Genomic DNA, 24658 nt, shown 5'->3' on the forward strand with positions numbered 1-24658 from the left:
AATAAATAAATAAATGCAGGCAGGGAACATGGAAATAACTGGAGTGCTTCCCTAATCTCTCTCACCCTACTCAATGCTTTTCTCCTCCAACATAATTAATGCATAGTGAATTTCATATGAATTTGGTAGTAATAAATAATAAATATTGATTAAATACTTACTATGTGCCCATCTCTATTTCTCTGATGCCCAGAGATGTTTCTCTCTGATTTGGGGTATGAACCTAAGGTCTTCCACACTGTTCAGTGCTTGCACTGGTTAAGTGGTTTAAATATATTCAGCTACTGGTTATGTGGGATAATAGATACAGCTCTGATGCATTGTTTTTTTAAACGAAAGAAGGGTAGTACCTGACAAAATATTTAAATTTGACACCAACTTACTAAAGTTACTATCTGAATAGCTAGATATGCTGGGTATTGGTGCTGAATTTCAAATCAAAGACAGTATAAGTTAAAACTTCGGAGAAAGTACAGTAATTTCCATGCAGTAGAAAAATAACTTATTGAGCAAAGGAACTGTTATCAATCCAGTTCATCCAGAAGTGTGGGCACAGTGGTCCTATACTGCATAAGAGGATGAGTTACTAGAATAAATCCACTTGTTTTATTCCTTTTCCTGCATGCTGAAATATTTTAAAATAACTATTAATGCAGCCCATTTTCAACCTATTTTTTGAAGCTGAAAAACATGCTGGGGTTTCCTGTGTTACAGCCTCAGTGGATGACATACAATTTGAGGAGACAGCTAGGTAAGTGGCATTGCTTTATCACACCTTTCTCCTGGGTTTATTGGTTCATTTACAACATGTATTTGTGGCACCTAAGTGTACTCATTTGGAGTCAGGGATCCAATTTGTTAATAAGTAACATTTGAACCAATGTAAATCAGTAAAACATAATAATAATTTCAGGACCTACTTTTAGTAAATACTATTAAGTGTAAATTTACAGCCCTGATTTTGTTGAGAAATAGCTCTCAGCATTAAATGCATTCTGGTGTAAGGCACTGCAGGATTTCTAAAAGCTGGTTCTGAATGGCTCCTTCCTTTACTGTTAATGATAATAAGTATCTCTATGATGGTGAATTTCATCATTAGGTTGTTGGGTAAACATTAATTCATCTGAGTAGAGGTGTTAAATTATGAAAAACATTTTATGTGTAGGAGTGTGTATATGTTTTACCATCTCTTATTGTAGAAAATTTCAAGATACACAAATCTTTCAACCATATACAAAAGTAGAGAGAATACTACCATGTATCCCCAAGGACCCAACACCTAACTACAACAATAATCAACTCATAAATGCTGTTGTTTTATCAATACCCTTCCATACTCCCCCACATACCTGGATTATTTTGAAGCAAATCCCAGACATTATCTCTGAATATTTCAGTATATATTTCTAAAAGATCAGGGCTCTTTTAGAAAACATAATAACGTAACTGCAATACCATTAAGAAAAACTATCATTCCCAATGGTCTCAAAAAAAATTTTTTTTTAATTTAAACAATTGGTCTATGGATTGAATCAGGATCCAATATGGCTGATATGACCTTTAACATAAAAATTTCCCTTTCTTCTTTTCTCTTGCAATTTGTTTTTTAAAGAAACCTGGTCATTTGTCCTACAGCGTTTACCACATTTTGTATCTGCTCATTGTATACCTGTTTAACATGCTCACTGATGCAGGGTTGGTCATTATTTCTATGCCTTTTTGGTGGACAGAATTAGGAATTATTTTTTTTAAAGAAGTTACATTAATAACTGTAATAAACTAGGGTTATATGGTTTTACTTAATTTATCTGATTTTATGTTTGTATCTCTTTTTTTTCTTTCTGAATATCTTCATCCTAAAAGAACCATCCCAGACTAGAAACAGATGATCTTCTCTCTTCCTTTTTCTTATGTTATGTTTAGAAAAAGGAAGAGAGAAGATCATCTGTTTCTAGTCTGGGATGGTTCTCAAGGACCACGGGGTAGCTGCCACCTGTTTTCAAAACCCTAAGTAGTCTGTCCAGTGAGATGCCCACTTCATCTCTACAACCTCCAGCTTACATTTATCTATTTGGCACTTATTCATTTATATACAAACAAAATTAAGTTAAATAAAACGACATGCATAAAGAAGTTATATCTCCAAAGTTAACCCAAAAGAAATTTTTGGTAGGCATTAGAATCACAGATATGGAAAGACCTTTAGAACTCAACCCAATCATCTTTTTGTACTGATAAGAAACTGAAGCCTAAGGCCCAGAGCCAGCCAAAGGACAGAGGACACTTAGAGACTGGATCTTCTTATGCTCTATCCAGTGCTTTCTCCAACCCACTTCTTCTATCTTTGTGATCAGCAACCTTTATTGAACATCTCCTAATGCTTGTTCTCATAGGTAGCTGCAGTGTCAGTGAAAGAGCCCTTGACATTCTAGAGACTTGTAGATATAGATAAAGGTCTATTGGGTCTATTGACTAAGCACAGATACTAGCTATGTGATTTTTCCTGAAGTAGAAAAAGTTGACATGTGTTTGTATCTCAACACAATTACAGATTACTGAAAATCCAAACTTATTTGGGAATAGATTAAAGCACCATTATTAAATTTAGGAATGCCAACAGTATATTGCAATAAAACATCTATTATGTACTTTCCAATCCTAAATTCTGTAACTTAGACTTAACTAGTAACCTCATCATTAAAGTGTGGTTTGCCATTTGAACCATTTTGTGTTTGTGTTATCAGAAAGGATTTGTGGCCACTAAAATATATGGGACCTGCACCATTAAAAAAAGAAAATTAAAAGCTACATATAGAAAGCCATACAATTTGTTTAAAAGCCATATTATTTTTTTTTACTATATTGATTTTTTTAAAATATTTATTTATTTGGTTGCATCAGGTCTTAGTTGCGGCAGGCGGGCTCCTTAGTTGTGGCACGCAAACTCTTGGTTGCAGCATGCACGTGGGATCTAGTTTCCAGACCAGGGATCGAACCCGGGCCCCCTGCATTGGGAGCACAGAGTCTTAACCACTGTGCCATCAGGGAAGTCCCATATTAGATATTTTTTCAATTCACAATATATATTGAATATACCAAAAGTACTGCTCTAGGTTCAATAGAATATATGAATGTTTATGACACAATACTGAAGTGTGGCAGTCACTCAGTCTGGTAAGAAAGTCAGACAAATACATAGTCATCAGAATAGAAAGTATGATAGGATGCATGCCTAGGGTGAGATATAAATTCTGTGGGGTAGATAAAAGGTACATTTTGACTGGAGAACCAATGAGAGTTTCATGATGGAGGTAGTATTTAATGTGGGCCTTGAATGAGGTATAGATTTTCACTGGTGAATAGGAAAAGGACTTCACAAGATGAGGTACATACATGTAAGAGCCTAAGCATTGAGGTGGGAAGAAGTGGGGGGTGCTTAGGAAAAGCCTGGCGTGCAGAGATGATGCCCCAGCAGCACTGTGGGGCTGGGTAACAGAAGACCTTGAATGCCATGCTATGAAATTGATTTTACTTGGGATTTTAGCAGAATGAAAAGCAGAATGTCTCCTGCTTTTAAAGGAAGGGCAGAGTTCACAAAAGAGACAAAAACGTGGCAAGGTGGACTTCCCTGGTGGTCCAGTGGTTAAGACTCAGCGCTTCCACTGCAGGGGGAGCAGGTTCGAGCCCTGGTCAGGGAAGTTACACATGCCACATTGTGTGGCCAAAAAAAAAAGTGGCAAGATGCTTCCCCTCCTCAGAGTCTGACAGGCAGAGGTGGAAGATTTTGGTAGTATATGAGTACAAAGTACTACAGTAGCTTTGAAGAGGGACTCTCTGCCTCGTGTTATCACTGTAAATCTCTGCTAGAAACTTTACCAAACAGAGTTAGGAAATCTAGGAGGAACAAGTTTAAGGAAAAGAGAAAATTGGTTTGGGTTTGCATGTGCTAAGTGTGGGGATTAAGTTAAATTAGGTAATGTGTGTGTAAGCAGCTATCACTCAGCCTAGTAGGGCCTCCATAACCATTAGCTGAATCTGCTGAGAGAAGTTTGAAAATATGGCTCTGTGTTTCAAGAATGAGGTTCGGGCTAAAGATTTAGATTTGAGAATCATCTCTATAAAGATGATAGGATTGTGGAAGAGAACAAGGTCTTCAGGAAGAGGCCGAAATGAGAAAAAACAAAGAACATAAATTTGGTGGATGGCTACCATTAAGGAATGGATTAAGAAAGGGAAATCAGTGAAGAAAACTGAGAATGAAGAGAGAACAGTATTTTGGAAGCCAAGGGAAGAGAAGGTTTCCTGAAGAAAGAGGTTGATTGATGCTGTTAAATGAGAGAAGACCTTGGATTTAGCTGTTAGGAAGTGACTTCAGAGATATCAGGAGTAAGATGTGGAAGCAACAGCTAGATTTGAGTGGCTGAGAAGTGAATGAGAGATGAAACCCCCAAACTTCTGAACCTGACAAACTCCTAATCTTTTAAGACCCATCTCAGATGTTACCTCTTCTATGGCTCCTTCCCTGACTTTTCACATTAGTCACTTCTGGGTGTTTTTGCAATACTTGATTCTTTCTTCCTTTTGAAAAATTTCATAGCGTTGCACTTCATCTGTCTGCATCCTGATGTCCCAAGTGAAGACTGGTCTCCTTGATGTCATCAACCTTATCTTGTTAATCATTGTATCCTGAGGTCTTAGTTTCGCGCCAGGACTAGTTGTAACTCAGTAAACATTTGTTAAATGTATGAGCTGGAAAAAGAAAAAGATTATTTTAGGAAGTTTGAATATGGAGAAATATAGAGGAGAAGAGAAAAAAATGTTGTGATAGAATAAACTTGAGAGAAAGATTTTTAGCAAGGAAAAGCCTTGAACATTTTCACAGACTGATAAGGAGTCAAGGAAGGGGCAGAGATTGAGGGTACAAAAGAGGAAAGAGCTGCCTAAGCCAGGCCATGGTGCAGGAGGAAAGGTAAGAGTAGGACGGGATCAAGGGCACGGGTAAAGAAAGAGGTCTGGAAGAGATCTATTTTTCTTCCCCTGAAATAGAAGATTGAGAAGAATAGTGAGAATGTAGTTCGAATTTGAAGTCAGGGAGAAAAATTGAGGAGGCTTATATTGGGTAGACCCTTAGGTGACTGAAGGGCCAGAACACAAAAGCTTTGAAACAACTAGGGTTACATGACCAGAGTCCCAGTAATAATGTGGAGTGAATGGATCATCTGGCAACATTGAGGGCTCCTGTAAACTGAGTGAAGGTATTCAGTTTGTTTGCTTGCTTGTATGTTTACCATTTATTTGTTAACCAACATTTAAAAATATCAGTTGTATAGGTTTGCATGTGTGTTCGTTTTCTCTTAACCAAACAGCTGTGGTACAGTCAAGTATCTGTTGTAGATTTGGAAATCATTTTGCACACCATCTTTGCAAAGGCCGTTTTCTGTTAAAAAGAGGTAGTCAGCTAACTCTTGTGTGGTTTACAATAATCAGTATCTATTTTTAGTGCTGTCTCGTTACGTTATTGAGTTTCTCATGCATGAACATTATCAGCATAAGGTGGAACTGTTTTATGGCACACACATTTAAGTGAATCTCCAAGTCTGAAATGAGATGTGCTAGAATTACTGTTTTTTTTTTTTTATCTAGAGTTGGACAAGTTATAACCATCAAAGCGAAAGTTACTAGAGCGTTCAGCACAAGCATGGAGGTAAGAGGCTCCTTTTTCTTCCTTCTGCCTGTTGGTGCTCATTTCTTCATTGTTTACAGAGGAGAGAGGAGGAGGCCTGGAATAACTTGGAGTTCATGTGATTCTGAATTTCAGAAGGCCCTTGAATCTGTAGTCAGGCTCACAGGTAAATAATAAGCCTGTGTTTCCCTGCTACTAAAATTAAATGTGATGCAATGAACTATTTTTACATAAAAGGATATACACAAAGTAAACATACAAGGGAGGGCACTCCCTTGGTTCTTTGCCAGGTATAGGTTTTATTTCTTAATTATTCTGACTCTATTACTATTCTAATTCTACTTGTTCTCTATCTCCTCACCTATAATGAAAACTAGCCCCACGATTAACTAGTTTTTGAAAGGCAGAGTAATTGGAGCAAGAAGGGAAGCTTAGATTTTTCTTCTTCGCCTACCTGGTTTTCTTTTCTTTATTATAGCTATGAATACAAAATTCTTGGGAGATTTTGAAGTCTCTATCCAGGTTAAAATAGCAGGAAAGGAGTTCATGGATCCCATGTTGCAACTTGTAGTTTGCTCAGTAGCAGTCCCTTTGATCTCTGGGCACAAAAGACATGTAGGGACTTACATTTGTTTCTTAGGGATTCTATGACAAAGTTTCACAGATTAGGTGCCTTAAACAACAGAAATTTATTGTCTCACTGTTCTGGAGGCTAGTAGTCCTAAATCAAGGTGTCAGTAGGGTTGGTTCCTTCCAAGGCCTATGGGAGAGAATCTGCCCCCATCCTCCCTCCTAACCTCTGGTGGTTTGCCAGTGGTTTGCTTCACCCTGATCTCAGCCTTCATCTGCACATGGTGTTCTCCCTGTGTGTGTGTGTATGTGTCCAAATTTTCCCTTTTTATTAAAAAAATTTTTTAACATCTTTATTGGAGTATAATTGCTTTACTATGGTGTGTTTCTGCTTTATAACAAAGTCAATCAGCTATACATATATATATACATCCCCATATGTCCTCCCTCTTGCATCTCCCTCCCACCATCCCTATCCCATCCCTCTAGGTGGACACAAAGCACTGAGCTGATCTCCCTGTGCTATGTGGTTACTTCCCACTAGCTATCTGTTTTACTTTTGGTAGTGTATATATGTCGATGTCACTCTCTCACTGCGTCCCAGCTTACCCTACCCCCTCCTCGGGTGCTCAAGTCCATTCTCTATGTCCACGCCTTTATTCCTGTCCTGCCCCTAGGTTCTTCAGACCCAATATTTTTTTTTTAGATTCCATATATATGTGTTAGCATACAGTATTTGTTTTTCTCTTTCTGATGTACTTCACTCTGTATGACAGTCTCTAAGGTCCATCCACCTCACTACAAATAACTCAATTTCATTTCCTTTTATGGCTAATATTCCATTGTATATATGTGCCACATCTTCTTTATCTGTTCATCTTTCAGTGGACACTTAGGTTGCTTCCATGTCCTGGCTATTGGAAATAGAGCTGCAATAAACATTGGGGTACATGACTCTTTTTGAATTATGGTTTTCTCAGGGTATATGCCCAGTAGTGGGATTGGTAGGTCGTATGGTTGTTCTATTTTTAGTTTTTTAAGGACCCTCCATACTGTTCTCCATCGTAGCTGTATCAATATACATTCCTACCAACAGTGCAAGAGGGTTCCCTTTTCTCCACACCCTCTCCAGCATTTATTGTTTGTAGATTTTTTGATGATGGCCATTCTGACAGGTGTGAGGTGATAACTCATTATAGTTTTGATTTGCATTTCTCTAATGATTAGTGATGCTGAGCACCCTCTCATGTGTTTGTTGGCAATCTGTATATCTTCTTTGGAGAAATGTCTATTTAGGTCTTCTGCCCATTCTTGGATTGGGTTGTTTTTTTGATATTGAGCTGCATATGCTGTCTATAAGAGACCCACCTCAGACCTAGGGACACATACAGACTGAAAGTGAGGGGATGGAAAAAGATATTCTACTCAAATGGAAATCAAAAGAAAGCTGGAGTAGCAATTCTCATATCAGAAAAAATAGACTTCAAAATAAAGACTATTACAAGAGACAAAGAAGGACACTACATAATGATCAAGAGATCAATCCAAGAAGAAGATATAACAATTGTAAATATTTATGCACCCAAAAAAGGAGCACCTCAATACATAAGGCAAATGCTAACAGCCATAAAAGGGGAAATCAACAGTAACACAATAATAGTAAGGGATTTTAACACCCCACTTTCACCAATGGACAGATCATCCAAAATGAAAATAAATAAGGAAACACAAGCTTTAAATGATACATTAAACAAGATGGACTTAATTGATATTTATAGGACATTCCATCCAAAAACATCAGATTATACTTTCTTCTCAAGTGCTCTTGGAACATTCTCCAGGATAGACCATATCTTGGGTCACTAGTCAAGCCTTGGTAAATTTAAGAAAACTGAAATTGTATCAAGTAACTTTTCTGATCACAACGCTATGAGACTAGATATCAATTACAGGAAAAAAAATCTGTAAAAAATACAAACACATGGAGGCTAAACAATACGCTACTAAATAAGCAAGAGATCACTGAAGAAATCAAAGAGGAAATCAAAAAATTCCTAGGAGCAAATGACAATGAAAACACAACAACCCAAAACCTATGGGATGTAGCAAAAGCAGTTCTAAGAGAGAAGTTTATAGCAATACAATCCTACCTCAAGAAACAAGAAACATCTCAAATAAACAACCTAACTTTACACCTAAAGCAATTAGAGAAAGAAGAACAAAAAAACCCAAAGTTAGCAGAAGGAAAGAAATCATAAAGATCAGATCAGAAATAAATGAGAAAGAAATGAAGGAAATGATAGGCAAAGATCAATAAAACTAAAAGAGGTTTCTTTGAGAAGATAAACAAAATTGATAAACCATTAGCCAAACTCATCAAGAAAAAAAGGGAGCAGACTGAAATCAGTAGAATAAAAATGAAAAAGGAGAAGTAACAACTGACACTGCAGAAATACAAAGGATCATGAGAGATTACTACAAGCAACTATATGCCAATAAAATGGACAACCTGGAAGAAATGGGCAAATTCTTAGAAATGCACAACCTCCTGAGACTGAACCAGGAAGAAATAGAAAATACAAACAGGCCAATCACAAGCACTGAAATTAAGACTGTGATTAAAAATCTTCCAACAAACAAAAGTCCAGGACCAGATGGCTTCACAGGTAAATTCTGTCAAACATTTAGAGAAGAGCTAATACCTATCCTTCCCAAACTCTTCCAAAATATAGCAAAGGGAGGAACACTCCCAAATTCATTCTACGAGGCCACCATCACCCTGATACCAAAATCAGACAAAGATGTCACAAAGAAAGAAAACTACAGGCCAATGTCACTAATGAACATAGATGCAAAAATCCTCAACAAAATACTAGCAAACAGAATCCAACATCACATTTAAAGGATCACACACCATGATCAAGTGGGGTGTATCCCAGGAATGCAAGGATTCTTCAATATATGCAAATCAATCAATGTGATAAACCATATTAACAAATTGAAAGATAAAAACCATATGATCATCTAAATAGATGCAGAAAAAGCTTTCAACAACATTCAACACCGATTTATGACAAAAACCCTCGAGAAAGTATACATAGAGGGAACTTACTTCAACATAATAAAGGCCATATATGACAAACCCACAGCCAACATCATTGTCAATGGTGAAAAATTGAAACCATTTCCACTAAGATCATGAAGAAGGCAAGGTTGCCCACTCTCACCACTATTATTCAACATAGTTTTGGAAGTTTTAGCCACAGCAATCAGAGAAGAAAAAGAAATAAAAGGAATACAAATTGGAAAAGAAGTAAAACTGTCACTGTTTGCAGATGACATGATACTATACATAGAGAATCCTAAAGATGCTACCAGAAAACTACTAGAGCTAATCAATGAATTTAGTATAGTAGCAGGATACAAAATCAATGCACAGAAATCTCTTGCATTGCTATACACTAATGATGAAAAATCTGAAAGAGAAATTAAGGAAACACTCCCATTTACCATTGCAACAAAAAGAATAAAATACCTAGGAATAAACCTACCTAGGGAGACAAAAGATCTGTATTCAGAAAACTATAAGACACTGATGAAAGAAATTAAAGGTGATACAAACAGATGGAGAGATATACCATGTTCTTGGATTGGAAGAATCAACATTGTGAAAATGAATCTACTACCCAAAGCAATCTACATATTCAATGCAATCCCTATCAAACTACCACTGGTATTTTTCACAGAACTAGAACAAAAAATTTCACAATTTGTATGGAAACACAGAAGACCCCAAATAGCCAAAGCAATCTTGAGAAAAAAAAATGGAGCTGGAGGAATCAGGCTCCCTGACTCCATTGTATACTACAAAGCTACAGTAATCAAGACAGTATGGTACTGGCACAAAAACAGAAATATAGATCAATGGAACAGGATAAAAAGCCCAGAGATAAACCCATGCACATATGGTCACCTTATCTTTGATAAAGGAGGCAAGAATATACAATGGAGAAGACAGCCTCTTCAATAAGTGGTGGTGGGAGAACTGGACAGCTACATGTAAAAGAATGAAATTAGAACACTTTCTAACACCATACACAAAAATAAACTCAGAATGGATTAGAGACCTGTATGTAAGACCAGACACTATAAAATTCTTAGAGGAAAACATAGGCAGAATACTACATGACATAAATCACAGCAAGATCCTTTTTGACCCACCTCCTAGAGAAATGGAAATAAAAACAATAAACAAATGGGACCTAATGAAACTTAAAAGCTTTTGCACAGCAAAGGAAACCATAAACAAGATGAAAAGACAACCCGCAGAATGGGAGAAAATATTTGCAAATGAAGGAACTGAGAAAGGATTAATCTCCAAAATATACAAGCAGCTCAATATCAAAAAAAACAACCCAATCCAAGAATGGGCAGAAGACCTAAATAGACATTTCTTGTTCTTTCAGGTCTTGTTTTTGTATCCATTCAGCCAGTCTATGTCTTTTGGTTGGAGCATTTAATCCATTTACATTTGAGGTAATTATTGATACGTATGTTCCTATTACCATTTTCTTAATTGTTTTGGGTTTGTTATCGTAAGTCTTTTCTTTCTCTTGTGTTTCCTGCCTAGAGAAGTTCCTTTAGCATTTTTTGTAGAGCTGGTTTGGTGGTGCTGTATTCTCTTAGCTTTTGCTTGTCTGTAAAGGTTTTAATTTCTCTGTTGAATCTGAATGAGATCCTTGCTGGGTAGAGTAATCTCAGTTGCAGGTTTTTCCCTTTCATCACTTTAAATACATCCTGCCACTCCCTTCTGGCTTGCCGTTTCTGCTGAAAAATCAGTTGTTAACCTTATGGGGATTCCCTTGTATGTTAATTGTTGCTTTTCCCTTGCTGCTTTTAATATTTTTTCTTTGTATTTAATTTTTGATAGTTTGATTAATATGTGTCTTGGTATGTTTCTCCTTGGATTTATCCTGTATGGGACTCTCTGCATTTCCTGGACATGATTGATTATTTCCTTACCCATAGTAGGGAAATTTTCAACTATAATTTCTTCAAATATTTTCTCAGTCCCTTTTTTTCCCCTCTTCTGAGAACCCTATCATTCAAATGTTGGTGTGTTTATTGTTGTCCCAGAGGTCTCTGAGATTGTCCTCAATTCTCTTTTTTTTTTTTTGCTTTATTCTTCTTCTTCTGAGAACCCTATCATTCAAATGTTGGTGTGTTTATTGTTGTCCCAGAGGTCTCTGAGATTGTCCTCAATTCTCTTTTTTTTTTTTTTTTTTGCTTTATTCTGCTCTGTAGTAATTTCCACTATTTTATCTTCTAGGTCACTTATCCATTCTTCTGTCTGTTATTCTGCTATTGATTCCTTCTAGAGAATTTTTTTTTTTTTAATGGTATGTGGGCCTCTCACTGTTGTGGCCTCTCCCGTTGTGGAGCACAGGCTCCGGATGCACAGGCTCAGCAGCCATGGCTCATGGGCCCAGCCGCTCCGCGGCATGTGGGATCCTCCCGGACCAGGGCACGAACCCATGTCCCCTGCATCGGCAGGCGGACTCTCAACCACTGCACCACCAGGGAAGCCCTTCTAGAGAATTTTTAATTTCATTTATTGTGCTGTTCATCATTGTTTGCTCTTTAGTTCTTCTAGATCCTTGTTAAATGTTTCTTGTATATTCTCCATTCTTATTTCCAAGATTTTGGATCATCTTTACTATCATTATTCTGAATTCTTTTTCAGGTAGACTGCCTATTTCCTCTCCATTTGTTTGGTCTGGTAGGTTTTTACCTTGCTGCTTCATCTGCTGTGTATTTCTCTGTCTTCTCATTTTGCTTAACTTACTGTGTTTGGGGTCTCCGTTTCACAGGCTGCAGGTTCATAGTTCCCATTGTTTTTGGTGTCTGCTCCTAGTGGGTAAGCATGGTTCAGTGGGTTGTGTAGGCTTCCTGGTAGAGGGGACTGGTGCCTGCCTTCTGGTGGATGACGCTGGATCTTGTCTTTCTGGTGGGCAGGACCACGTCTGGTGGTGTGTTTTGGGGTGTCTGTGAACTTATTATGATTTTAGGCAGCCTCTCTGTTAATGGGTGCGTCTGTGTTCCTGTCTTTCTAGTTGTTTAGCATAGGGTGTCCACCACTGTAGCCTGCTGATCGTTGAGTGGAGCTGGGTCTTAGCTTTGAGGTGGAGATCTCTGGGAGAGTTTTTGTCATTTGATATTATGTGGGGCTTGGAGGTGTCTGGTGGACCAATGTCCTGAACTCGGCTCTCCCGCCTCAGAGGCTCAGGTCTGACACCCGGCCAGAGCACCAAGACCCTGTCAGCCACACGGCTCAGAAGAAAAGGGAGAAAGAAAGGAAGGAAGGAAGGAAGAGATGGAATGAGGGAAGGAGGAAGAGAGAAAAAAGGAATAAAATATGTTATTAAAAATAAAAAATTAAAAAAAGAGAGAAAGAAAGGAGATAGTAACCAAACCAAAAAAGTTGGTTATAGTGCTAAAAACTATAGTTACAAACAAACAAAATGGACAGTCAGAACCCTAGGACAAATGGCAAAAGCAAAGCTATACAGACAAATCACAAAAAGAAGCATACACATACACACTCACAAAAAGAGAAAAAGGATAAAAATTAGGGCTTCCCTGGTGGCGCAGTTGTTGAGAGTCCACCTGCCGATGCAGGGGAGGCGGGTTTGTGCCCCAGTCCGGGAATATTCCACATGCCGCGGAGCGGCTGGGCCCGTGAGCCATGGCCGCTGAGCCTGCGTGTCCGGAGCCTGTGGTCTGCAACAGGAGAGGCCACAACAGTGAGAGGCCCGCATACTGCAAAAAAAAAAAAAAAAAAATTAAAGAAGAGAGCAACCAAATCAATAAAGAAATCTACCAATGAGAATAAGCTCTAAATACTAAACTCCGATAAACATAAACCAGAAACAAATTATTTGGAAAAAGCAAACTCCAAATCTACAGCTGCTCCCAAAGTCCATCACCTCAATTTTGGGATGATTTGTTGTCTATTCAGGTATTCCACAGATGCAGGGTACATCAAGTTGATTGTGGAGGTTTAATTCGCTGCTCCTGAGGCTGCTGGGAGAAATTTCCCTTTCTCTTCTTTGTTCGCACAGCTCCTGGGGTTCAGCTTTGGATTTGGCCCCGCCTCTGCGTGTAAGTTTCTTGAGGGCATCTGTTCCCTACCCAGACAGGACAAGGTTAAAGGAGCGGCTGATTAGGTGGCTCTAGTTTACTCATGCTGGGGGTAGGTAGGGTATGGAAGGTGGGGCAAGCCTGCGGCAGCAGTGGCCAATGTGACGTTGCAATAACCTGAAGTGCGCCGTGTGTTCTCCCGGGGAAGTTGTCCCTGGATCATGGGACCCTGGCAGTGGCGGGCTGCACAGGCTGCCGGGAGGGGAGGTATGGATAGTGACCTGTGCTTGCACACAGGCTCTTAGGTGGCTGCATCAGCAGCCTTAGCATTTCATGCCCATCCCTGGTGTCTGCGCTGATAGCCACGGCTCACGCCCAACTCGGGAGCTCATTTAGGCGGTGCTCTGAATTCCCTCTCCTCACACACCCCTAAACAATGGTCTCTTACCTTTTAGGCAGGTCCAGACTTTTTCTTGGACTCCCTCCCAGCTAGCTGTGGCGCACTAGCCCCCATCCAGGCTGTGTTCATGCAGCCAACCCCAGTCCTCTCCCTGGGATGTGACCTCCAAAGCCCAGCCTCAGCTCCCAGCCCCCACCTGCCCCGGCGGGTGAGCAGACGAGTCTTTTGGCCTGGTGAGTGCTGGTCGGCACCGATCCTCTGTGTGGGAATCTCTCCGCTTTGCGCTCTGCACCCCTGTTGCTGAGCTCTCCTCCGTGGCTCCAAAGCTTCCCCCCCCACCCCTGTTCCTGCCCATGAAGGGGCTTCCTAGTGTGTGGAAATTTTTCCTCCTACAGCTCCCTCCACAAAGTGCAGGTCACGTCCCTATTCTTTTGTCTGTTTTTCCTTTTTTCTTTTGCCCTTCGCAGGTACCTGAGGAGTTTCTTGCCTTTTGGGAAGTCTGAGGTCTTCTGCCAGCATTCAGTAGGTGTTCTTTAGGAGTTGTTCCACATGTAGATGTAATTTTGATGTATTTGTGGGGAGGAAGGTGATCTCCATGTCTTACTCCTCTGCCATCTTGAAGGCACCCCCTAAATTTTCCCTTTTTATAAGGACATCAGTCATTATTGGATTAGGGGTCCATCCTACTCCAGAGGGATCTCATCTCAACTAATTACACCCTATTTTCAAATAAGGTCACATTCTGAGGTACCAGATTTGGTGAGGGACACAAATCAACCCATAGAAGAACTATTTTGGCAATAACCACACCTATGGTGATGGCTTTACCCTGATTTAGTCACTTTCTCCCAGTATGTCTATAAACAGAATAGAAAAAAACTTGAAGAAATCAGAAAGGTAATAAAAACGTGGATAAAATGAGCTCTGTCAGAGACAGTTTATGATGGTGCTTCTGGATCCTGATTCCTCAGCTATGGGGCTCTTGAGCTTTGCCTCACAGTAGCCTCTGGGTCTAGCCTTTCCCCTGAGAGACAGCACTCTCCTTTATATTCAGCCCATACACAGATGAAAGTTCCCTTGCTTTTCTCCTTTCTTCCTATTCCCTGATAGCAGCTAGAATTTCCAGAGGAAGTTTGACTAAAAGCTACGAAAAGAACCCGGTGAGTTTGAAAGCACAGATTTCTTATCTTAAGAAAAATAAATGCTAGCCCCATCTAGGGCTAATTTAGTTCCTCTACTAAGTTGTGGTCTTCTATGGCCTCTATGAATGTGTTGTGTATTCACTGAGGTCTGGCTGGAGGGAACACCAGATTCCTAGCGCTGTATGAGCTCTTGGAACTGTTTACCTTACAATAACTGTTTCTTCCTCAGAAGCTGTTCTTTTCTGGCTTTGTCGGATTTCACCCTACACATGCTCAGACTGGTATCAACCCAAACACTCAACAGGAACAATATGCACATACCTGGAATTCTTTCCTTTTGCAGCTCCCTCCTTTCTGGGATAATCTCAGCTGCCTTGATCTCCTTGATTTCTGGTTCTTCAATTCAGCAAGTTTCCATTTCCCCTCCTTGGTCATAGTCTGGGAATTATGTGCATGCTGAGAACCCAGGAAATGCAAGTGCTCCCTTCATTTATCTCCCTTTCCTTGGAGATCACAGGTCTGTGTTGTCTGTTGTCCTATGTGTGAAAATAGTTGCTTCCTATACTTGGTCCAATTTACCAGTTGTTTTCATAGGATGTAATTCCAATCTGACCCACTCTGTAATGACACAAAGTGAAATTCTCCCTGGCATATGTTTTCGAGACATTTGGCCTTCGTACATAACTAAATTAACTGTTCTAATAGAAGACAATGTTTGGAACTTGTTTTAACTCTCCAGAATTGTTGCTTTGTTTTTACTATTAGTTGTCTATTCTATTTTTCATTTGCCTATTTTTCTGAAAGTAGAAAGCTATGTGGGGTTGAGAGTTGTTGGGAGTTGAAAATGGATGGTTTAAATTTGGTTAATCACCATCTAGTTAACTTATGTTTACCATGCAAATACTAATTTGGTTTCATAAGTTAAGTGAATCACCGATTGATGATTATTTTTGTGCATGATGTACTTGGCGAAGATGTAGAAATAGATATTATCATTGATAACACAGTGCTGAACTAAGATGCCCGAGGTTGCCCACTATTTCAAGAAGGTAGTATTATTTCTCTGGGCTATGTTCCCGAGTTTATACACTTCTGCAGTGTGTGATCATGAGGACCAGAGCTTCAGAGTTCTTCACGTGGGGAAATCCAGTTCACTGTGGTGTCACCATAAAATGTCTCAACTACTTTCTTGCTATTCCTGAAAAATAAAACTCCTGAAAGAGAAAACAAAGCTGCAAATAACATGACTGCAAATAACATTCTGTCCATGTCATCTTGGTTATAAAACTCAGACTAAAGATTAAAAACAAAGTTATGGTGTATCTCTCTGATGGGCTATAAGGAATTCATTAATATCTTGTTTTCAAAAGCACATTTAATAATAGTGGGATTAGAAAATGCTTATCATATAAATGCCAAAAAATTTCATTATAATATAAAATTGTAAATACAGTATGATAATCTTTTGTGTGTGTGTGTATACACACACACAGACACAACTATATACATATAGATACATTTCATACATATGTATATATATAAAACTGGAAGAAATTTTATATAAAGGTTAGCAACTATTAATCTGAGTGATGGAATTACTGATAATATTTACTCTTGATTGTCAGATTCCATCTTTATCATTTATCTATTTTTATACTTACCAAATTTTCCATGGTAAATATATATTTTTCTATAATCAGAAAGAAAATTTTTTCCAATTTTATAGAAAATCATTGAGAGGACAGTATTGGTTAAAAGTAAATTGAAATGCTGGTTTTATTCAAAAAACAAAACAATGGTGAAGTGCATAAATGAATTTTGAATGCTGCAGTCTCATCTGTTGTCTAGACGGCTGAAAAGTTTTGAATTTATTTTTCTTTCCTTTTTAGATCAGCATCAAGGTCACAGTACAGGACATGTTCACTGGCATTGAGAAACTTGTTAGTGTGGCTTTCTCTACGTTTGTAGCCAAACCAGTTGGAAAAGAAAAGGTAAATTTCTTTGTGAAGAGTATCTAGCAAGTAATTCAGGGACATATCAACAGAAGTATAAGCATCAGAATTATTATGGAATAAGGGACATTTCTTTTTACCGTGAGATATACTTTCCCAAGATTTGTTACTCACCAATACTTATCGTAATTTTCACCAATATTTATGTGGTAATATCATAGTATTAACTGCCTTAGAGAAAATGAGAGATGTAGCCAGTTCGTGAAAGAGAAAAACACTTGTTTTAAATGATCTGAAGGTCATGTCTGTTTCCGCACAATATTGCTTGCTGGTTTAGTTCTTTTCTTTTGTGGTTATATAACTCAAAATTGAGTTAAAATATTTTTTTAAAGCAAGTGCATTTTAGCTAGCAGTTGTGTCTTATGGTCCAATCACTTTTTCATACCTAAAGGAATAATGTCAAAGTTGCTGAGTTATTGAAGTTTAAACATAAGCTGCAGGGCATATATAGGGTAAAAACACCCTTAAAAGAAATATGTTGGCCTCATGTGGGTGCCCAGTGGGCTTGCCTTGCTTTGCCCCAGAGCAGCATGTCCCTTGTCTGCTGCGGACTTAAATTAAATCAGTTTAATTTCTTGGCTTTTCTTTTTAGGGTCAGAGTGCCTAGGGGAGGATCTGCATTTAGTCTAAGCATTATTTTTTTAACATTTCATTTATTTAGTTAGTTTATACAGCAAGTTCTTATTAGTTGTCTATTTTATACATTATTAGTGTATATATGTCAATCCCAATCTCCCAATTCATCCCACTGCCACCCCCCCCACCCACTCTTTCCCCCGTTGGTGTCCATAAGTTTGTTCTCTACATCTGTGTCTCTATTTCTGCCTTGCAAACCGTTTCGTCTGTACAATTTTTATTGATTCCACATATATGCGTTAATATACGATATTTATTTTTCTCATTCTGACTTACTTCACTCCATATGACAGTCTCTAGGTCCATCCATGTCTCTACAAATGACCCAATTTCATTCCTTTTTATGGCTGAATAATATTCCATTATATATATGTACATCTTCTTTATCCATTCGTCTGTTGATGGGCATTTAGGTTGCTTCCATGACCTGGCTATTGTAAATAGTGCTGTAATGAACATTGGGGTGCATGTGTCTTTTTGAATTATGGTTTTCTCTGAGTATATGCCCAGTAGTGGGATTGCTGGGTCATATGGTAATTCTATTTTTAGTTTTTTAAGCTCCATACTGTTCTCCATAGTGGCTGTATCAGTTTACATTCCCACCAACAGTGCAAGAGGGTTCCCTTTTCTCCATGCCCTCTCCAGCATTTGTTGTTTGTAGATTTTCTGATGATGCCCATTCTAACTGGTGTGAGGTGATACCTCATTGTAGTTTTGATTTGCAATTCCTCTAAGAATTAGTAATGTTGAGCAGCTTTACATGTGCTTCCTGGCCATCTGTATGTCTTCTTTGGAGAAAAGTCTATTTAGGTGTTCTGCCCACTTTGGGACTGGGCTGTTTGTTTTTTTAATATTGAGCTGCATGAGCTATTTATATATTTTGGAGATTTATCCTTTGTCTGTTGATACGTTTGCAAATATTTTCTCCCATTCTGAGCGTTGTCTTTTTGTCTTGTTTGTAGTTTCCTTTGCTGTGCAAAAGTGTTTAAGTTTCATTAGGTCCCATTTGTTTATTTTTGTTTTTATTTCCATTACTCTAGGAGGTGAGTCAAAAAAGATGTTGCTGTGATTTATGGCAAAGAGTGTTCTTCCTATGTTTTCCTCTAAGAATTTTATAGTGTCTGGTCTTACATTTAGGTCTTTAATCCATTTTGAGTTTATTTTTGTGTATGGTGTTAGGGAGTGTTCTAATTTCATTGTTTTACATGCAGCTGTTCAGTTTTCCAATCACCATTTATTGAAGAGACTGTTTTTTCTCCACTGTATATCCTTGCTGCCTTTGTCATAGATTAGTTGACAACAGGTGCATGGGTTTATCTCTGGGATTTCTATCCTGTTCCATTGAACTATATTTCTGTTTTTGTGCCAGTACCATATTGTCTTGATTACTGTAGCTTTGTAGTATAGTCTGAAGTCAGGGAGTCTGATTCATCCAGCTCTGTGTTTTTCCCTCAAGATTGCTTTGGCTATTCAGGATCTTTTGTGTCTCCATAGAAATTTTAAGATTTTTTGTTCTAGGTCTGTAAAAAATGCCATTGGTAATTTGGTATGGATTGCATTGAATCTCTGGATTGCTTTGGGTAGTATAGTCATTTTCACAATATTGATTCTTCCAATCCAAGAACATGGTATATCTCTCCATCTGTTTGTGAAATCTTTGATTTCTTTCATCAGTGTCTTCTAGTTTTCTGCATACAGGTCTTTTACCTCCTTAGGTAGGTTTATTCCTAAGTATTTTATTCTTTTTGTTGCAATGGTGAATAGGATTGTTTCCTTAATTTCTCTTTCTGAACTTTCATTGTTAGTGTATAGGAATGCAAGAGATTTCTGTGCGTTAATTTTGTATCCTGAAACTTTACCAAATTCACTGATTAGCTCTAGCTGCTTTCTGGTGTCATCTTTAGGATGATCTATGTATAGCATCATGTGATCTGCAAACAGTAACAGTTTTACTTCTTCTTTTCTAATTTGTATTCCTTTCCTGTTTTTCCTCTCTGACTGCCGTGGCTAGGACTTCCAAAACTATGTTGAATAATAGTGGTGAGAGTGTACATACTTGTATTGTTCCTGGTCTTAGATGAAATGCTTTCAGTTTTTCACCATTGAGAGTGATGTTTGCTGTGGATTTGTCATATATGGGCTTTATTATGTTGAGGTAGGTTCCCTCTATGCCCACTTTGTGGAGAGTTTTTATAATAAAATGGGTGTTGAATTTTGTCAAAAGCTTTTGCTGCATCTATTGAGATTATCATATGGTTTTTATCCTTCAATTTGTTAATATGGTGTATCACATTGAATGGTTTGTGTATATTGGAGAATCCTTACATTCCTAGGATAAACCCCACTTAATCATTGTGTATGATCTGTTTAATGTGTTGTTGGATTCTGTTTGCTAGTATTTTGTTGCAGATTTCTGCATTTATATTCATCAGTGATATTGGTCTGTAATTTTTTTTTTTTTTGTAGTATCTTTCTCTTGTTTTGGTATCAGGGTGATGGTGGCCTCATAGAAAGAGTGTGGGAGTGTTCCTTCCTCTGCAATTTTTTGGAAGAGTTTGAGAAGGATGGGTGTTAGCTCTTCTCTAAATGTTTGATAGAATTCACCTGTGAAGCCATCTGGTCCTGGACTTTTGTTTGTTGGAAGATTTTTAATCACAGTTTCAATTTCATTACTTGTGATCAGTCTGTTCATATTTTCTATTTCTTCCTGGTTCAGTCTTGGAAGGTTATACCTTTCTAAGAATTTGTCCATTTCTTCCAGGTTGTCCATTTTGTTGGCATAGAGTTGCTGGTAGTAGTCTCTTAGGATGCTTTGTATTTCTGCGGTGTCCGTTGTAACTTCTCCTTTTTCATTTCTCATTTTATTGATTTGAGTCCTCTCCCTCTTTTTCTTGATGAGTCTGGGTAAAGGTTTATCAATTTTGTTTATCTGCTCAAAGAACCAGCTTTTAGTTTTATTGATCTTTGCTACTGTTTTCTTTGTTTCTATTTCATTCTGTTGCATCACATTTCCAGGTTTCTGGAGGTCAGTTAGAGTTTTATTCTGACTTACTGATTTTTTCAGTTTGCTTATTAGACAATGTTTTCACCATGTGTTGAAATTTCCAAATTGGGAATATCTCTTGGTACATGATAGCTTTCTCTAGAACATCTTTATTCTCTCCCTTTGATAGATTAATTTTGCAAAAGGTAGAAAGCATTTCTTGATAAGAATTTAGTGGAGTCAAAGTCCCTCCCCTCACTCATTAATCTGAAGAATTTTTAATTTTGTAGTTCTGTTGAGAATTTTTTAAATCAGGGAAAATTAATATTTGGAAAACTTATTAAGGCACATATTATATGAACAAATAATTAAGTCTATGTTGATTTTTTTTAGTTTAAAAATATTTTAAGAAAAAAATTAAGTCAAAATAAAATGCATATATAAACACCCATAAATGCTCTATTTACTTTGAGTTAGAAAACAATGTAGCATATCATTTGTTTTTGCAAAATTCATGATGTGCTTTTATAGTTTAACAGGGCAATGAAAGATAACTGTTTTTCTTTCTCTAGATTCATTTAAAACCAGTCACACTTCTAACTGAACAAGATCATGTGGAACATAATCTGGCTTCTGAGAGAAGGAAAGTTCGATTACAACATGAAGATACTTTTAAAAACTTGATGAAGGAAAGTGGCAAGTTTGATGGTCAGTAAATCTACTTACAGGAACTTTAATTATATGACTGTGGCCTAGCATGTGATCTATCCTGGAGAACGTTCCATGTGCACTTGAGAAGAATGTGTATTCTGTGGTTTATTGATCCTTTCCAGTAATGAGAAAGAAAACCAGAGCTAGAATAACCTCAATTCAGGTCAGAGTTCCTGACCAGAAAATGCGGGATAAATGTAAAATTGTCCAAGCAGAATGACACAATACTTAATGAACATCCAAAGTACAAGAATTGAAATTGACCTCCAGATGAGTATGCCCCTATATGGAAGCCTGTAGAAAGGGTGACATTTGTTTATTGTACTTAACATGGGTACACAGCCAGAGCTGTGAGCCTAGACTGATCTCTAAACCTGGAAGAGCCCTATTTCCCCATTGATTGGCAATTACCTCAAATAGGCATACTTCTGCACCAAGGTCCCCTATACTCAATATATTTCTGTGTAGATGTCATAGCTGATGCTTATACACATATGACCTGCCCTAGTTATCTCCTCTATGTGTCCTAGTGTAGGCCATGTATGTCTTCATAGGAATCAAGTAGCTTTTTCTTTAATTATCCCTCAGAAAAGGAGTTGCCTTATATTTGAGTCTTTACAATGTCTCTCACAGTATAAGGTCCTCTCAATTTTTTATTTTATCCTGGTAACACAATACTCAAATAAGTATGCACCTTTCTTTTTTTCATTTAACAATATAGTTTACAGATAATTTATATTAATTTATTTTGAAACAAAAAAGTACCATTTGAGTAAGAGAAATTAACCTTAAAAAATCTCAATCAATACTGGTTTTGGATGTTTATAGAAAATTATCTAACAAAATCAGTACTTAAAAAAGAAGTTGGAAGGGATTTAAGACTTCATATGCTTTTTAAGGATCACTTTAGGAAACAATCCAATTCTGATTACAGCACTATGGTGGACTTGGAGTCTGAAAAAAACTAAAATTTCTGGATGAAATATTTACAAACATCTTTGCAAACACATCTCAGCAGGCAAAAAAATAAGAGAAAGACTTGAAGTCCACAAATGATTAGAAACACAAATTCAGCAGTGTAAGGAGATACAAGAGTTGGCATTTACTCAGGAGGAACCTGTATGTGCCAGACCTAGAGCTGTGTTTTAATGGGCCTGCCAGGGCTCAGGAGACACAGCCAGATGGAAGGTTGGATCAAGGAACCATACCTGGAGCTGCAACACCCCCAAAATGATACCCTCAGTGGGTCAACTGGAAAAATCCCACCCCTCAGAGAGCTCTGGTAGGGATGCTTTCCACTTAGCCCTAGGTGGAATGGAAAAAAACTGTTTCTCTTTGAGGATTCAATCACAACTACATTCTCAAGCAGATTTGGTGTCAGAATTCACATAATTTGTTTGGCCCAAAACAGACCAAGTGATACTTAGTGTGAAGTGGTACTGTGCTATGTACCCACGGGTGATCTGCAGCCACAAATACAAATTCTCTGTGAAGAAATGACTTTAAGCCCAGCGCTTAAGAACTGTCACAGATAAAGATCCAAGGAATGTGAGCTCCTAGTCAAAAATCATAAAAGACAAAAATAAGTCACCTAAATCCAAAAAAGCACCAGACCATAGAATGAGGTCCACAAAGACTACAGATATTGAATTTACCATATAAAGAATGTGCAGTAAGAACATTAATATATTTTAAGAAAAGAGTATCAAAAGTATTATATAGGAACAAGAAAATGACCTAGACTACTTGACAAAGAAGCAAAAGGAATTTCTATAAAAAGAATATATAATAATTAAAATTTGAAACTCAGTGAATGGGACTTCCCTGGTGGTGCAGTGCTTAATAATCTGCCTGCCAGTGCAGGGGACACGGGCTTGATCCCTGGTCTGGGAAGTTCCTACATGCCATGGAGCAACTAAGCCTGTGTGCCACAACTACTGAGCCTGCGTTCTAGAGCCTGTGAGCCACAACTACTGAGTCCATACGCCACAACTACTGAAGCCCGCGTGCCTAGAGCCCATGTTCCCCAACAAGAGAAGCCACCACAATGAGAAGCCCGTGCACCACAACGAAGAGTAGCCCCGGCTCGCCACAACTAGAGAAAGCCCGCGTGCAGCAATGAAGACCCAATGCAAACAAAAAAAATAAATAAAAATTAAAAAAAAACCTCAATGGATGAATTAAACAGCATCTAAGACAGTAAACTGGAAAAGTAAATCTGAAGAAGTTACCTAGAATGCAGATGGATAGACAAAGAAATGGGAAATATATAAGAGAGATTAGGAGACATAGAGAATGGAGTAAGAAGTCTAACAAGCATCTAATCAAAGTTCCAGGAAGAGAGGAGAAAAAGAAAGGGGGAGAAGTAACATTTGAAGCAAACAACATTGACATTTCATTAAAGGGTAACATGAAAGTTTCATATACATATGAAAAGATGTTGGACCTCATTATTAATCAGGGAAATGCAAATTATAACCTCCATGAGACACTATTTCACACCCATGAAATTGGAAAAATTGAGGAGTCCACAATACTATTTAAGTGAAAATGGGGAGCAGTAGGAACTGTAATAAACAACAGACAGAAGTATAAATCAGTACAATCATTTTGTTACCTAAAAATATTCTGTTGTTAGTAAGGACTGTGAAAGTGGAATAAATCAGCAAAGTTAAGTTTATTCATCCATTTATTCATTCAATAAATATTGACTGAGCACCCACATTCTGGAATTTTATTAGAATTTTTAAAAATCAGTCCTTTCCCAAAGGAGCTTAGGATATAGGGGGTCAGATAATCAAAGATCACACAAATAAACATAAAATTATAACCGTGAAAGAAAGGTACAAGTGGAAGCTCATAATAGTGGGGCTGCTGTGGTCAGAGAAGGCTTTCCTGAGGAAGTAGTGACTGAGATGGGCCAAGAGAGAATAGGAGGTAAGTGGAAGAAAGTGTGGGTGGCCAGTGGAACTGCCGCTGACAGAGGAAGCACCATGTACAAATGCCCTGATGTTGAGGGCAACATTTAGTTACAGGAACTGAAAAAGGGCTATTGTGGTTGGAACAAAGGGAGAGAGAGCTTGAGAGGGGAAGGGGTGCTAGGAGCAAATCAGACTAGCTGGGGCTGGAGAGGTAGGCATAGGCCAGACAGGAAAGGAAGGGCTTGGGGCCATAGGAATGATTTAGGTTCTTCTAATAGGCCAAGGGGAAGTCACTGCATGTTTTTAAGCAGGGGACTGAAATGATCAGTGGAATGAAGGGGAAAAAACATAAAAGAAAAATACCATCAATTAATGAAAAATATAATAATTAGATCAGGAAATGGAGTTAAATCTCTGTAACCACTCTTCTCTGCTCACTTATATGTGACTGTGATAAGAA

General features: G+C 38.0%; 1 protein-coding gene and 1 long non-coding RNA gene across 2 annotated transcripts in view; one reads left to right on the forward strand and one right to left on the reverse strand.

The window, feature by feature from the left end:
• Positions 1–13336, reverse strand: part of LOC117197366 (uncharacterized) — a 30040-nt gene extending 16704 nt beyond the window's left edge. Inside the window, exons 1-2 of the long non-coding RNA XR_004477944.2 lie at positions 13240–13336; positions 4504–13072 (exon numbers count right to left, since the gene is read on the reverse strand). This is a non-coding gene — a long non-coding RNA (uncharacterized LOC117197366). The remainder of the gene's footprint in view (positions 1–4503; positions 13073–13239) is intronic.
• ACOT12 (acyl-CoA thioesterase 12) overlaps positions 1–24658 on the forward strand; it is a 48094-nt gene that overhangs the window by 4367 nt on the left and 19069 nt on the right. The window contains exons 2-5 of the mRNA XM_004281649.3: positions 682–751; positions 5644–5704; positions 16825–16926; positions 21139–21274. Coding sequence (XP_004281697.1) covers positions 682–751; positions 5644–5704; positions 16825–16926; positions 21139–21274 — 369 coding nt within the window. The remainder of the gene's footprint in view (positions 1–681; positions 752–5643; positions 5705–16824; positions 16927–21138; positions 21275–24658) is intronic.

This window comes from Orcinus orca, chromosome 3, assembly GCF_937001465.1.
Source record: "Orcinus orca chromosome 3, mOrcOrc1.1, whole genome shotgun sequence".
Lineage (NCBI taxonomy): Eukaryota > Metazoa > Chordata > Mammalia > Artiodactyla > Delphinidae > Orcinus > Orcinus orca.